A 13,957-nucleotide genomic window follows, 5' to 3' on the forward strand; every position below is an offset into this window, starting at 1 on the left:
ACAAATTAAAAAAAAAAAAGGCTAGAAAAGGAGTATATTTAAATCATTAAGGAATTATTCCAAAGAGAAATAATTTTGGTTAAAAACATTATTACATTTTCCACTCAATCCCCTTAAATCAAAACTGAGGTTAAAAGATTAAGCTCCTATCAGAGCAACTACCTCCCTTTGAACTTTTACTTTTTCCTACCTCTTTAACTAGGTACACTTCAATACATCATTGAATCTGGACTTCTAGCAATAAAAAGTTTTTCTCAGGATAAGGATTCTCTTCCATAAAGCTATTTCAGCTCTAGATTTATCTTCTGGCTATTTATGTGACCAATCATTGAATTAAACTTAAGGCTTCATTTTCTCCCAGAACTCTTCAATTCTATCCCACAATGACATTTCCCATCATTTAAACTTCCCAGTCTCAAAATACATACCACATCAGGTCAAATTTCAATTCTCTCTAGTTATTTCATTTACATATGCCTTAATGCCCAACCCAGGCTCTAAATTTTTCAAAGACAAAGTTTATGCCTTTCATTTTTCTATTCCATAGACTGTGATGTACTCTGGACAACAAGGCAATCCTAAAGAGGTATCAAAAATTAGGTAAACCCACCCTCCCAACTTTATATCACCAAATATTGCTTCCACGATGAATCAATAGAGTGATATAAATGTCACAACGTAATCATCACAGTGTCAGCATGACCACAAAGAAGCCTCTTCTGGCTAGTTAAGTTTCTCAGAACCTCACCTATAGGGTTAAAAGCTGTTCCAGGCACTATAATAATCATTATACTATTAGTGCACAGTGTCTATCACCCTTGTGTTAGACACAGAACAGATGTTTAATAACATTTAAAAAATGTAAATCTTAGTAAATTTCAGTAACTATATTGGCAATTTCTTTTTGCTAGCTTTGTACTTTCTACTTGCCCTGAGGCCTCTGAGAAATTACTAAAGCAATACAGAGATATTTTCAGTTATTTCTGTGGGACATGTTAAGTATAAGAATAGTAACAGCCCCAATACCATGAAAATCTCAACCTGAGGCAGCATTCCAAGCTAAGCAAAAAAGGTAAAGGATCCATCTGCCTCTGAAGCAGTGATAACAAATACATAACAATAAATTACCATTCATGTCTAACAACATGACAACCTTAATGCCTAAGATTATGAAAATCTGATAAGATTCCATAGAATATTCTTCATGAGGTAGAGTACAAGAAAACTACCATTTACCTTGAGTTTTGCAATAATTAAACCTATTGTATTAAGCATCACTAGTATTCATCCAAAAAAATTAAATTACAAATCAAGGCAGAAGAAAAGAGATTAAAACCCTATCAACAAAGGATGAAAACTACACCATAATTTACAAGTTAGAAAAGTGAGGCTGGGCATGATGGTGAGATGGTATGAAAAAAGAGTAACATACCTTAATTTAATACCTTATTATACTTATATTAACCTCTCAAAAGTAGACTAACAATAGAACCAACTTAAATAATGACGTGGTAAAGAAAGATAACTGCCATAGAAAATACTGAGGTGCCATTATTGTTAAAGTTAAAAGAAACTGTAAATCAGTACAGCTGTAATCTTATCTGAATTCACCATCTTAAGAATTAACTTTTAGTTAACACAACTGAAAGTGCAATTCACCTAACAATTTTTCTAAATGTGGTAATATTTGACCTTAAAATATGTATATCCAGGAAAACAGAACATGAAATGTGACCAAATTCCTCAAAATTCTCATTACCCTACAAATTATTTTAAATTTGGTTCGTATGGCTACTACATAATCAGGACATCTCATAGACACAAAACTTTTAATAGCTAGTGTTATTACTTGAAAGTAAGATACTAGGGAAATAAAAGATATTTCAAACTAAATGAAATCATGTACTTAAAATATAATAGGAAGAACAAGAGAATACTTAGGATTATATTTTCAGCAACTAAGTGAAAGTAAAAAGCTTTCATCTTAATTTTCCCCCTTTCTGATACATGGAACACAACACAGTAAATTATGCATTTAAAATCTGCCCAGGGCTTCCCTGGTGGCACAGTGGTTGAGAGTCCGCCTGCCGATGCAGGGGACACGGGTTCGTGCCCCGGTCCGGGAAGATCCCACATGCCGCGGAGCGGCTGGGCCCGTGAGCCATGGCTGCTGAGCCTGCGCGTCCACAGTCTGTGCTCCGCAACAGGAGAGGCCACAGCGGTGAGAGGCCCGCGTACCGCAAAAAATAAAAATATAAATATAAAATAAAATAAAATCTGCCCCCCCCCAAAAAAAAGAAGATAAAAAATAAAATCTGCCCAGGGTGGCTGACCAGTACTGATAAAAGAGGACCTACATACTGTATATTCTATACCAATATACTTAGTACCAAAGAAGATCTATACACTGCAGGGTAGTTTTCGCTATTGTTTTACATCACCATAATTATGTTCTGAAACCACAGCTTCATACAGTAAGGGTTTGCAGGGCTTCCCTGGCGGCGCAGTGGTTGAGAGTCCGCCTGCCGATGCAGGGGACGTGGGTTCGTGACCCGGTCCGCGAAGATCCCACATTCCGCGGAGCGGCTAGGCCCGTGAGCCGCTAGGCCCGTGAGCCGCTAGGCCCGTGAGCCTGCGCATCCGGAGCCTGTGCTCCGCAACGGGAGAGGCCACAACAGTGAGAGGCCCGCGTACCGCAAAAAAAAAAAAAAAAAAAAAGAATAAAAAAAAAATAAGGGTTTATAATAGCAGTTGTTAAAAAAAGAAACCACAAAATAATTAAACTACTTAGAAGCATGCAAACTGTAAAGGATCTATTTAATGCCTGGTTTGCTTTTAAAGCCTGATAAAAAGAAAACATGGGTTTAGGACTAGAGAAATTGTTTTGACATTTCAAACTTAAATGATATAATTATTAGAAATAGCAAACAAAAAAATTTTCAACTTACCTGGTTTCTTTCTCGATTTTTCATGACCTAGCTGCCCTAGATCATTACATCCACATGTGTATACTGTTCCATCATCCAGAACAAATACAGTATGTCTGAGTCCACATCCTACATCTCGAACCTTTTTATTTATAAAAAAGTCACTTTTTCTGGGCTCTAGTACAATTTCTTCATCAATTCCACCCAAACCTAGCTGTCCAAAAGATGCATTTCCCCAGCACAACATGTTTGTAATTCTTTTGGTCTTCCAGTTTCAATAAAACACTCCCTTCTGAAACACTGGCAAGCTGGAGGTATCCCTATGTCTGAGAAGATAGAAAAAAAGTTAATATGACTTCAAAGGAAACATAATGTATAACTGCTCTTTCAAGTACTAAGCTACAATAATCACTATGTAGTAAACATGAAATTTACTTTATAATGTGTTACAGAAGTATCATTCAATTTCAAAAACCAATCAGTTGTATATTTTTTAAATTATCATACAGAAATGTTTAGGAAAAATACATCACTCCCCATGATTCTTTGCAAAATCTAAATATTAACTAGTTTTGACTTTTTGTTGCCTTATAATAGACTAATCAAATTGAAATATTAAGTATCCTGATGAAATTAATCTTTTTTTTCCTTTTTGCTTTGAATAACTTCAGTGCGAGCAAGAAATATGACATCTATCCACTGCCCCCAAAATCAGATATATACTCAGTGAAAAATTTAGCCAACTATAGAAACATAAAACCTTGCAATCTCCCTCAAGTCACAGAATAATTAGATTTTCTAACACCTACCTCCACATTAACAGAAAACTGAAGTTCTTATCTGTACTAGAAATAAAGCCAATAATGGAAACTTTAAGTTTTCCACGACTTAAAAGACTCTTCCAACTAACAGGCCCCAGATAAAATTACAGTTCTCTAGGTAAGCTTTGATATTAAGAAAATCACCTCCAAAGATCATACTTTACAAATCAAAATATTAACACTCTGACCTCACTACTAATTTAATTTAAAAACTCAATCAGTGTACCTAATTATAATACAAAAGTATGCAGTTTAAAGATCAAGACTCTCCCCCAAAATTCAACATTTTCTATTTCGAGTGGGAACCATGACTGAAAAATATCTCCCGAAGGCGATCTACATCTATCTATACCCCTAAGACAATTATTTGAAGATGGAAAAAAAACTGCAAATAACTCCGGCACTGCCGATTTTTCGAGAACAGAAATGCGGACTGGGACACTGAGAGTCTGGTGGCGAAATCTGTAGAACTTTCCAGTACGGTGACTGAATATTTCTTCGCTTATATAGACACGGATAACAAAGAGTCCACTTCATCTAAACCTACACAGATTTTTAGATATATCGCGTTACTAAATAACACAATTACAGGAAGTCAGCCTTATTCCCGTGTAGGTACCCACATTCCTTACAAAGAACCTAAGAAGTTTCAAAACCCAACTTTCCTAAGTGCGGGCTAGCAAGTGCTGAAGCTGTCTCATTCCATCCATGACCCATCCATTAAGAAAAGTTTGATTTTATTCTTTTGGGGGCATCAGAACCCGATAGTTCACGAGAGTTCTGCACTGTCTTCCCGGTTTTTGTTTTGTTTTTTTAAGGAGAGGACAGGACAACACCCCAAATTCCAACGCACGAGGTTTAACAATCCTTTTCTTTAAAAAAGAGGGGTAATGGGAAAGGCGTCCTCTCGCCAGCAACAGGTAGGGGAAACAGAAGCAGTTTATTCCCATCATTCCCTGAATATGCACTGAGATCAGCTTACGGGGACCGGGAGAGAGAAATCATCTGCACACACCCAACCTCGCGGGCCGACCAGTCAACTGCTGCAGCCGTCCGCTCGCAGTAGCCGCAGAGGCCGGCGCACGAGGCTCGGCACCTCGGCGGCCCCTGTCCCAGGGAGGCCCTTCCCCGGGGAGGTGCGACATTCCAGCCCCCGGGCCAGGGGGCCCGACACTGCCCTCGTCCCCCCACCCCCGCCCGAGGAAACGCTGAGAAAGCACCCAGCGCCAGGCCGGCCTGTATCTGCCCAGCCCCCTCCCTAACGCCGTCACACGCCCCCGAACCCACCGGGGCAACGACTCACCCGGCCCTTCAAGGCAGGGGAAGCCCAGGGCGGCTGGGGGCGGCGCCTCCCGCAAGAGGGAGGCAGCGCAGCAGCTGAGACAGGTTTCCAGCTCCCGGACCCTCCTCCTTCAGCCAGTGGCTGCGAACACCAGAGCTCCTCCGGCGCCGGTGAAGCTGCTCCGCGGCTCACCTCCTCGGCTCCTGTGAAACTTTACCGGGTTCCTCAGAGAAAAGCAGCCGCCACTGCCCTCTAGCCCAGAGCCAGCCGTCAGCGACCCGGATGGAGCGGGAGGGGAAGGACAGGAGGCGAGCGAGGCGGAGAGCGCTGGGGGTGGGGAAGAGTTGGGGCAGACTGGGGAGGAGAAGGGAGAGAGGGAGGAGGCAACGCGGGGTGAGGGGGAGGGGGTCGGCGTCGGCCGGAAGTGAACCGCGGAGCACGCGCGCGAGCCCGCCCACTTCGTGGCCCGCGCGCCTGCGCCGGAATCCTCCCAGGGCACACCGACCCGGGCGCCTGCGCAGTGTGGTGCTTTGCCTTTCCTTGAGAGAAAAATGCCAAGCACAGAAGTTGGAATTTGCAAGACAAATGGAGGTGTTTGGTGTGTCTTGTCACAGCGTTTCAGCGTGCACTAGGGCCTTTTAGTGAAGAAAATCTCTTCCTTTTTTGGCTAGGTTGTCTTTTTGCCTATTAGTTCCAGTTTCTATTATTTTATTCCACCTTTATCCAAGGAGAATTTTAAGTAGCAGATAAAACATCACAAATACGGATATAAAGGTTGTTGAAGTATTTTATTTTATCCCTTAGCCCCAACTGGAGCTATTCTGAGGATGCCAGATGTATTGCAGCAATGATGGAGCCTACTGGCATTAAACATCAACACCACCAGTTCAGGCTCCTGATAAAGTGTTGGCTGCCATCACTTTCTGCACTCTCCCTGGAAGCTAAACTTATAACGCAGGGCCTCCTTCATTTAGAGAAAATTAAATAATGTATATGGCTAGAGTCCCTGCCTCACAAAAACAAACTCCGGATTTCCTAGGCCAGTCAAGGAGGAAAACCTGAAACAAGGCACTCTTGAAATTTTATGTCAGACTTTTCTAGTACCTTGACTTCAGAGTGAATGTTGAGAACCTAGAAAGAATTCCACAGTAAGCCATGTTTCTTTATCTCACTGAAAAATATATTTCAGATTGGAAAGTGTTTGTGCTAGAATATGTATGTGTTTTAGTTTCTTAGGGCTGCCGTAACACTATACTACAAATTGGATGGCTTGAAACAACAGAAATTTATTGTCTCACAGTTATGGAGGCCAGAAATCTGAAATCAAAGAGGCAGCAGGATTGGTTGTCTCTTGGGGTCTCAGAGAATCTTCTCCATACTTCTGTCTTAGCTTCTGGTGGCTGCTGACAATCCTTGGCATTCTTTGGTTTGTAGATGCACAACTCGAATCCCTGCCTCCATCTCCACATGGTGTTCTTCCCTGTGTTTCTCTGTCCAAATGTCCCTCTTACAAGGACACTAGTCATTAGATTAAGACCCGCCCTAATCCATTGTGACCTCTTTTTAACTGGATTGCATCTGCAAAGACCCTATTTCCCAATAAGGTCACATTCTCAGGCACTGGAAGCTGGGACTTCAACCATCTCTTGGCAACCCAATTCAACCCACAACCTTATTTCTGTATATTACAGAAATAAGAATAAAAATGACAAGGTACTTAAGCAAAGAAAGCATAATTTCAATACTAGGAGTGGTGATGTTGCCCATGAAACATACTTCTTATTTTGATAGCTTCGTTGCCCTTGTAGGGCTTTCGTTGTCTTTTAACCTTCAGGACTTGATGCCTCAGAATATATTATTAAAGGGGAAGTTATGGGATTTGGGTCTTTAAGATATGTAATAGATGCTGCAACAAATAAACACTAAAATATGAGTGTTAACATAATAAGAGTGTATTTTTTACCTTTTTAACATTCCAAGTGGGTGTTCCTAATGAGTCAAAACTAATTTCCAGGAACTTGGGGAGATGAGGGCACCAGGAGCTTCTTAAAACTTTTGTCTGGGAGGTGCCACATATCACATCTGCACACATAACGTTAGCAAGAACAACACCCCTAGATGCAAGGGGACTGGGAAACATAACCCCTGCTGAGTTTGCTGGTACTACTTTATGCCATAGAAGAGAGAGCATGAATTAGTGGACAGCTATCTCTGCTACATGGATGCATCTCTCGCTAGAATATTTTTAAATATAGGTCTTGCTTGTAGAAAGTGGAAAAGACTTTTCTAGATGTTCCTTTTAACCTTATAAATCTATGAAACTGTGATACAAGATCTCAGAAAATAGCCTGTGATTACCTTAAAAGTGAAACAAGTATAGGATCAGAAGTTTATTAGGATAATGTGAATTTGTTGTATAAAAGCAGCATGAGTAATTGATGATGAGTATGGCCTGTGGTGCTGGTTTGTCTGGACTCAGAGCCTGAGCCTACAGGCCACTCAGACCTCTGTCCTTCTATCCTCCCCAAAACACCTACAGACATTTACTAATGGTCTGTTTTACAGAAAATTACTTCTCAGTCACAATTTCTATAAACGGGGGAAGTTAATAATCCATACCTCACTGGGTTGTGAGGATTTAATAAGGTAACATGTACAGTGCCTTGAACATGGCCAGTATTTTGTAAATGTTAGCTTTATTATTGCTAACATTATCTCTCCTGAACTAACAAGTAGTAAGAGAACTTTTGGGAAAGCATTCCATATCACAAATAATGATATAATTCTTATTTAGAACAAAAGTAAAATATTTTTTACCTATCGTGTTATTTTCATTTTAAAAAAAGCTCAGACTGTTGAGAGACCACTAAACTAGGTATTCATCCTGTCCCACTCTTTCCCCTGCTCCCTTCCATATAGCCATACTGCTTGTGCTGTACCCCACCTAACTTCCTTCATTCAAGTCTCTGCTCATGTCACCTCCCCAGTCTTCCCTGATCACCCTAACCAAAAAAACTAGCCCCTCACTCTCAATAACTTATCCTGCTTTATTTTATATCTGTTATCACTACCTGATATTTATTGTATAATATTTTATTTATTATATTCCATATATTATATATAGATAAATTTAAAATAATTATGTTGGGACTTCCTGGTGGCACAGTGGTTAAGAATCCGCCTGCCATGGGCTTCCCTGGTGTGGCAGTGGTTGAGAGTCTGCCTGCCAATGCAGGGGACACGGGTTCGTGTCCCGGTCCAGGAAGATCACACATGCCGCGCAGCAGCTGGGCCCGTGAGCCATGGCCGCCGAGCCTTTGCGTCTGGAGCCTGTGCTCCGCAGCGGGAGAGGCCACAACAGTGAGAGGCCCGCGTACCGCAAAAAAAAAAAAAAAAAAAAAAAATCCGCCTGCCAATGCAGGGGACACGGGTTTGAGCCACGGTCCAGGAAGATCCCACGTGCTGCAGAGCAACTAAGCCCGTACGCCACAACTACTGAGCCTGCGTGCCCAGAGCCCGTGCTCCGCAACAAGATAAGCCACGCACCACAACGAAGCAACTAGAGAAAGCCTGTGCACCGCAACTAGAGAAAGCCTGTGCACAGCAACGAAGACCCAACGCAGCCAAAAATAAAAAAATAAATTTATAAAAAATTAAAAGATAAAATAATTATGTAAAATCTAGAAATATATATTATATAGGTAGATATATAAATGTTTGTCTTTTTCACTAGAAAGAAAACTCCATAAAGGCAGGGACTTTGTTTTCCTAAGTGCTCTGTTCCTTAATATCTTGAACAGTTCCTGGCCTATAGCATGTGCTCAAAAATTATTTATTGAATTAATTAATTAATGGTGCTGGCAACGTAAATTATTACAACCATTTTATAAGTAAATTCGGCAATATGTTTCAAGAGTCAGTAAATTTCATTTAACAATAGTTCATATTAATAGCAATAATTATTGTGAGACATTGCACAGAACTATTTACCTACATTATATCACTTCTGGACTCTGTCCTAAGGAAATACAAGGTGGATTCAACAAATCTTTATTAAGCACCTACTATGTGCCTCTTTCCCAATTCTGGTAGGTGAGAGAGAGAAAAACAAAAAGGCAGGCAAATAAAACTGTGAACAAAGATGTTTATTGTTATATTATTTCTAAAAGCAAAAACTAAAAACAACATAAGTTCCAACAGTGGGGAAATGATATGTATGGCAAGGTTAATCCTTTTATTGTTAACTTTGAAAGGACAGGATAGGGAATTCTCTGGCGGTTCAGTGGTTAGGACTCTGTGCTTCCACTGCTGGGGGCCCAGGTTCGATCCTTGGTCAGGGAACTAAGATCTCATAAGCCGTGAGGAATGGCAAAAAAAAAGGAAGGGAGAAAGGACAGGATGGTATTGTCCGAAAGAATTTGTCACCTACTGCCACCAAATTGTAGATTCCACCTTGAGTGGACAACAGGAAAAGCCCGTTTTATTTTATTTTACACACCCTTGCTTTCCAAGGTAGGAGCCTTCAATCAAGTGGTTGCATGGCCATGTTTTCTTCAGTCCCTCAGTGAGTCCCTCCATCTGGAGAATTCTGTCCTTTTAATCCCCTGTCTTATGGGCCCCATGGTCATCCCTTCTCATTGGTCTTTGACCTAGCATTATGGCTTCAGCTTAGAATATACACATGGCAGTCAGATATTTTAAGATTCTTCAACAAATCTTTACTGAACACCTACTCTGTGCTGCCTTCCCGTTCTAGTAGTAGAGATAGGAAAAAACAAGTAGGCAGGCAATAAAAGTATTCCAAATTGTAATAAATACTAAGGAGACAAACAAGAGATAGAGATGGAGAATAACAGAGTAAGTCCTTGAACAGAATGGACAGTAAAGTCCTCAGTGGAGGAGTTGCTATTAAAACTGAAACCAAAGAGAAGGATCAAGCCTTGTGAAGATAGGGATGAGAAAATATTCTAGGTGGAGGGAGAAACATGAAGCCCTTGAGGCAGGAAAGAACTTGGCATTTTCCAGGAACTGAAAGAAAATTAGTGTAGATGGAGCACAAGGGTACAAGAAATGTTTGGTGACAGGCAGTCAGTAAGAGCACATTAAGGAGTTTTACTCTAAGTACTGCTCAGGGGTTTTTTTTTGTTGTTTTTTTTAATTTTTGCTGTGTTGGGTCTTCATTTCTGTGTGAGGGCTTTCTCTAGTTGTGGCGAGCGGGGGCCACTCTTCATCGCAGTATGCAGGCCTCTCACTATCGCAGCCTCTCTTGTTGCGGAGCACAGGCTCCAGACGCACAGGCTCAGTAGTTGTGGCTCACGGGCCTAGTTGCTCCGCGGCATGTGGGATTCTCCCAGACCAGGGCTCAAACCCGTGTCCCCTGCATTAGCAGGCGGATTCTCAACCACTGCGCCACCAGGGAAGCCCCTGCTCAGGGGTTTTAAGCCAGGAGAGGAGGGCAATGATTATATTTGTTAAGAAAAAGATTCCTCTTGTTGCTGAACTGCACAGTATTGCTGAATTAAAGGAGGGTGAACATGGGCAGAGATAAATCATTTAGGAGGCTTTTATAATAATCCAAGTGGGAGATAATAGCGGTGGGGACTAAGGTGGTTGTGATGGAGATAAAGTAAAGAAGGTAGATTTAAAACATACTTTGGAAATAGAATTAACAGAGTTGTGATGGATGGTTTGTAGGGGAGCAGAGAATGGGAGGAGTGCTGGGCCACTGGTAGTTTTCTGACTTGAGGACATTTACCAAGATGAGGATAGCTGCTGAAGGAGGAAGGAGAAGGACAGGTTTTGACTAGGAAAAATGAAGTGGTCTGTTTTTTAAGTTTGAAAAATCAAGAGTGTGTTTCTGTATTAGTGTGGTACGGCTGCCATACCAAAATACCACAGACTGGGTGGCTTAAAACAACAGAAATTGATTTTCTCACAGTTCTGGAGGCTAGAAGTCAGACATCGAGGTGTTGGCAGGTTTGGTTTCTTCTGAGGCCTCTTTCCTTGACGTACAGATGGCTACCTCCTCGCTGGGTGTTCCTATGGCCATTCCTCCCTCTGTGCATTCTCTCTGCCCTAGTCTCTTCTTACAGAGACACCAGGTGTACTGGGTTGGGGCCCACTCATTTTACCTTAATTACCACTTTAAAGCTCCATCTCTGGGCTTCCGTGGTGGGGCAGTGGTTGAGAGTCCGCCTGCTGATGCAGGGGACACGGGTTCACGCTCCGATCCAGGAAGATCCCACATGCTGCGGAGCGGCTGGGCCCGTGAGCCATGGGCGCTGAGCCTGCGCGTCCGGAGCCTGTGCTCCGCAGCGGGAGAGGCCGCAACAGCGAAAGGCCCGCGTACCGTAAAAAAAAAAAAGCTCCATCTCCAAATACAGTCATATTCTGAGGTACTGGAGATTGGGACTTAAGCATATGAATTTGGCAGGGGGACACAATTCAGCCCGTAACAATCTTTTTCTTCCTTTTGAACTGCATCATAAAAAGTCCTTTTTCTGTTATCCTACAGGGTATGGGCCTAGCCCAGAAGTGAGTGAGATGGGAGAAAGAATTCTCTTCTGCCACATAAATGAGAAAGCACAGAAAAAAATTTCCCCCTCTTTTTAATAGATACAAGCAAAACAATTTTATTCATAATATTACATGTTATGATATATGCCACTTAACAACATAAAGAATAATAATTCTGGATATTTATTATAGAATCCTTCTCAATTTTCATTCTCACATTTATACTAATCTCATTTCCTGCTCTAAATTTACATTCTGACTCCAATTTCCTTCACAGTATCCCAGCGTGAAACAGTAGTAATGATCATATTATAAATACCTGAAATATTTTTTAAATGCTCTCTTTTTATAACTCTATAATTTCTTTGTGTTTGTTTTCCATCCAATTACAGGAATTCAGCTGGCATTCAAACAGGCATAAGCCTGAAAAAAAATCACATGTAATGTGGCCATTGACCAGTATGTGGGGATGTGTCCATGCCTTTGAAATTACAGTGTGATTATTCCAGTTACTATAGTTTCTAAACAGAGAAAGTGCTCAGAATGACTATGGTGTTTGTTGTTGTTGTTTTGTTTTGTTTTTGCAGGGGGGAGGGTTGGCAGAAAAAAAAAGTTGTTTTTAAAAACAAAGTCTTAACTGTAGAATAAACTATGCTTTAAAATTAATTTTATCCCACAGCAATCATAAGATGAGAATTCTGCAAGTTCTAATTAATAATGAGCATCACCAAAGAAATATGGTATGAAGTGTGGGATCTGTATGTATATGAATCTTTTAAGTCTATGTGTTTTTCTTCTCTATTTTTAAAAAAATAAATTTACTTATTTTTTTATTTTTGGCTGTGTTGAGTCTTTGTTGCTGTGCGCAGGCTTTCTCTAGTTGCGGCAAGCAGGGGCTACTCTTCCTTGCGGTGCACGTGCTTCTCATAGCAGTGGCTTCTCTTGTTGCGGGGCACGGGCTCTAGGCACGAGGGCTTCAGTAGTTGTGGCGCACAGGCTTAGCTGCTCCGCGGCATGTGGGATCTCCCCGGACCAGAAATCGAACCCATGTCTCCTGCACTGGCAGGCGGATTCTTAACCACTGCACCACCAGGGAAGTCCCTATGTGTTTTTCTTTTAAAGAAAACAATTAAAATAGCAATAAAGAGACGGAATCTCAACTACTAGAGCTTAACAGTCAAACTTTGGGTTGCAAGTTGAGCTATTTTGTTGCTACTGATTTCAAAGGGTCTCATAAAGATATCTGAGGTTGAAAAGTTCAAATTTAGCTGTTAGAAATATGAAATCTGGAAAGTTTGCTTTTTTTTGTTCCTTGTGCCAGGTCCCATACCAAAGTGAATCAGCAATATAACCTGCATCAAGCCAAAGGGTGAGATCTTATTTATTTGTTTGTTTGTTTATTTATGGCTGTGTTGGGTCTTCGTTGCTGTGCCTGGGCTTTCTCTAGTTGCGGTGAGCCGGGGGCTACTCTTCGTTGTGGTGCGCGGACTTCTCGTTGCGGTAGCTTCTCTTGTTGCAGAGCACGGGCTCTAGGCGTGCAGGCTTCAGTAGTTGTGGCACGTGGGCTCAGTAGTTGTGGCTTGTGGGCTCTAGAGCGCAGGCTCAGTAGTTGTGGCACACGGGCTTAGTTGCTCCACGGCATGTGGGATCTTCCCGGGGCAGGGCTCAAAAACATGTCCCGTGCATTGGCAGGCAGATTCTTAACCACTGCGCCACCAGGGAAGCCCAGATCTTATATATATATATATATATATATATATACGTATATACAAACACACATATATATACATATGTACATATGTATGTGTGTATATATATATATATTGTGTGTGTGTGTGTGTGTGTGTGTGTGGTACGCGGGCCTCTCACTGTTGTGGCCTCTCCCGTTGCGGAGCACAGGCTCCAGACGCGCAGGCTCAGCGGCCATGGCTCACGGGCCCAGCCACTCCGCGGCATGTGGGATCTTCCCAGACCAGGGCACGAACCCGTGTCCCCTGCATCGGCAGTCGGACTCTCAACCACTGCGCCACCAGGGAAGCCCCATATGTATATTTTTAAGTGGCATGCCTCACAGCCTTCAAATAGAATCAGGACTAAAACTAATTCTAACTACAGGTTTTAGTCAAATTAACAGTACTATTTCTTTCATAGAAGTCAACCACAGCATGAGTATCTTCATCTATTGAATCCTTTATTACTAACTTTCAAACTAATGGTATAAAAGAAACAGACTTGCTGTGCATCTTATTCAATTATCACTTTTTATAAGAGAAATTGACATCTTTTTTTTTTTTTTTTGCCTCACAGCATGCAGGATCTTAGTTCCCCAACCAGGGATAGAACCTGTGCCCCCTGCAGTGAAAACACAGAGTCCTAACCACTGGACCACCAAGGGGATTCCCAACAACACA

The 13,957-nt window shown here is 41.6% G+C and overlaps 1 protein-coding gene across 6 annotated transcripts in view; it reads right to left on the bottom strand.

Moving 5' to 3' along the window:
- The window catches only part of HERC4 (HECT and RLD domain containing E3 ubiquitin protein ligase 4), a 159,944-nt gene extending 154,442 nt beyond the window's left edge, over positions 1-5,502 (bottom strand). For 2 of the 6 annotated variants that reach the window (XR_016388057.1, XR_016388056.1), the window contains exons 1-2: positions 5,052-5,501; positions 2,949-3,253 (exon numbers count right to left, since the gene is read on the bottom strand). Coding sequence is in view for 4 of the 6 variants with exons in the window: in XM_022590698.3 (XP_022446406.1) it covers positions 2,949-3,174 (226 nt within the window). In the remaining 2 variants the exon portion in view is untranslated. Of the gene's footprint in view, positions 1-2,948; positions 4,945-5,051 lie in introns of those variants that run through there. The other 4 variants (XM_022590698.3, XM_022590699.3, XM_089897562.1 and 1 more) reach the window with 4 other exon arrangements.
- Between the last annotated feature and the right edge of the window lie 8,455 nt (positions 5,503-13,957).

The sequence above is a fragment of the Delphinapterus leucas genome, chromosome 16 (genome assembly GCF_059928025.1).
Source record: "Delphinapterus leucas isolate spDelLeu-1000000601 "Yukka" chromosome 16, BTC_Dleu_Yukka2, whole genome shotgun sequence".
NCBI lineage: Eukaryota > Metazoa > Chordata > Mammalia > Artiodactyla > Monodontidae > Delphinapterus > Delphinapterus leucas.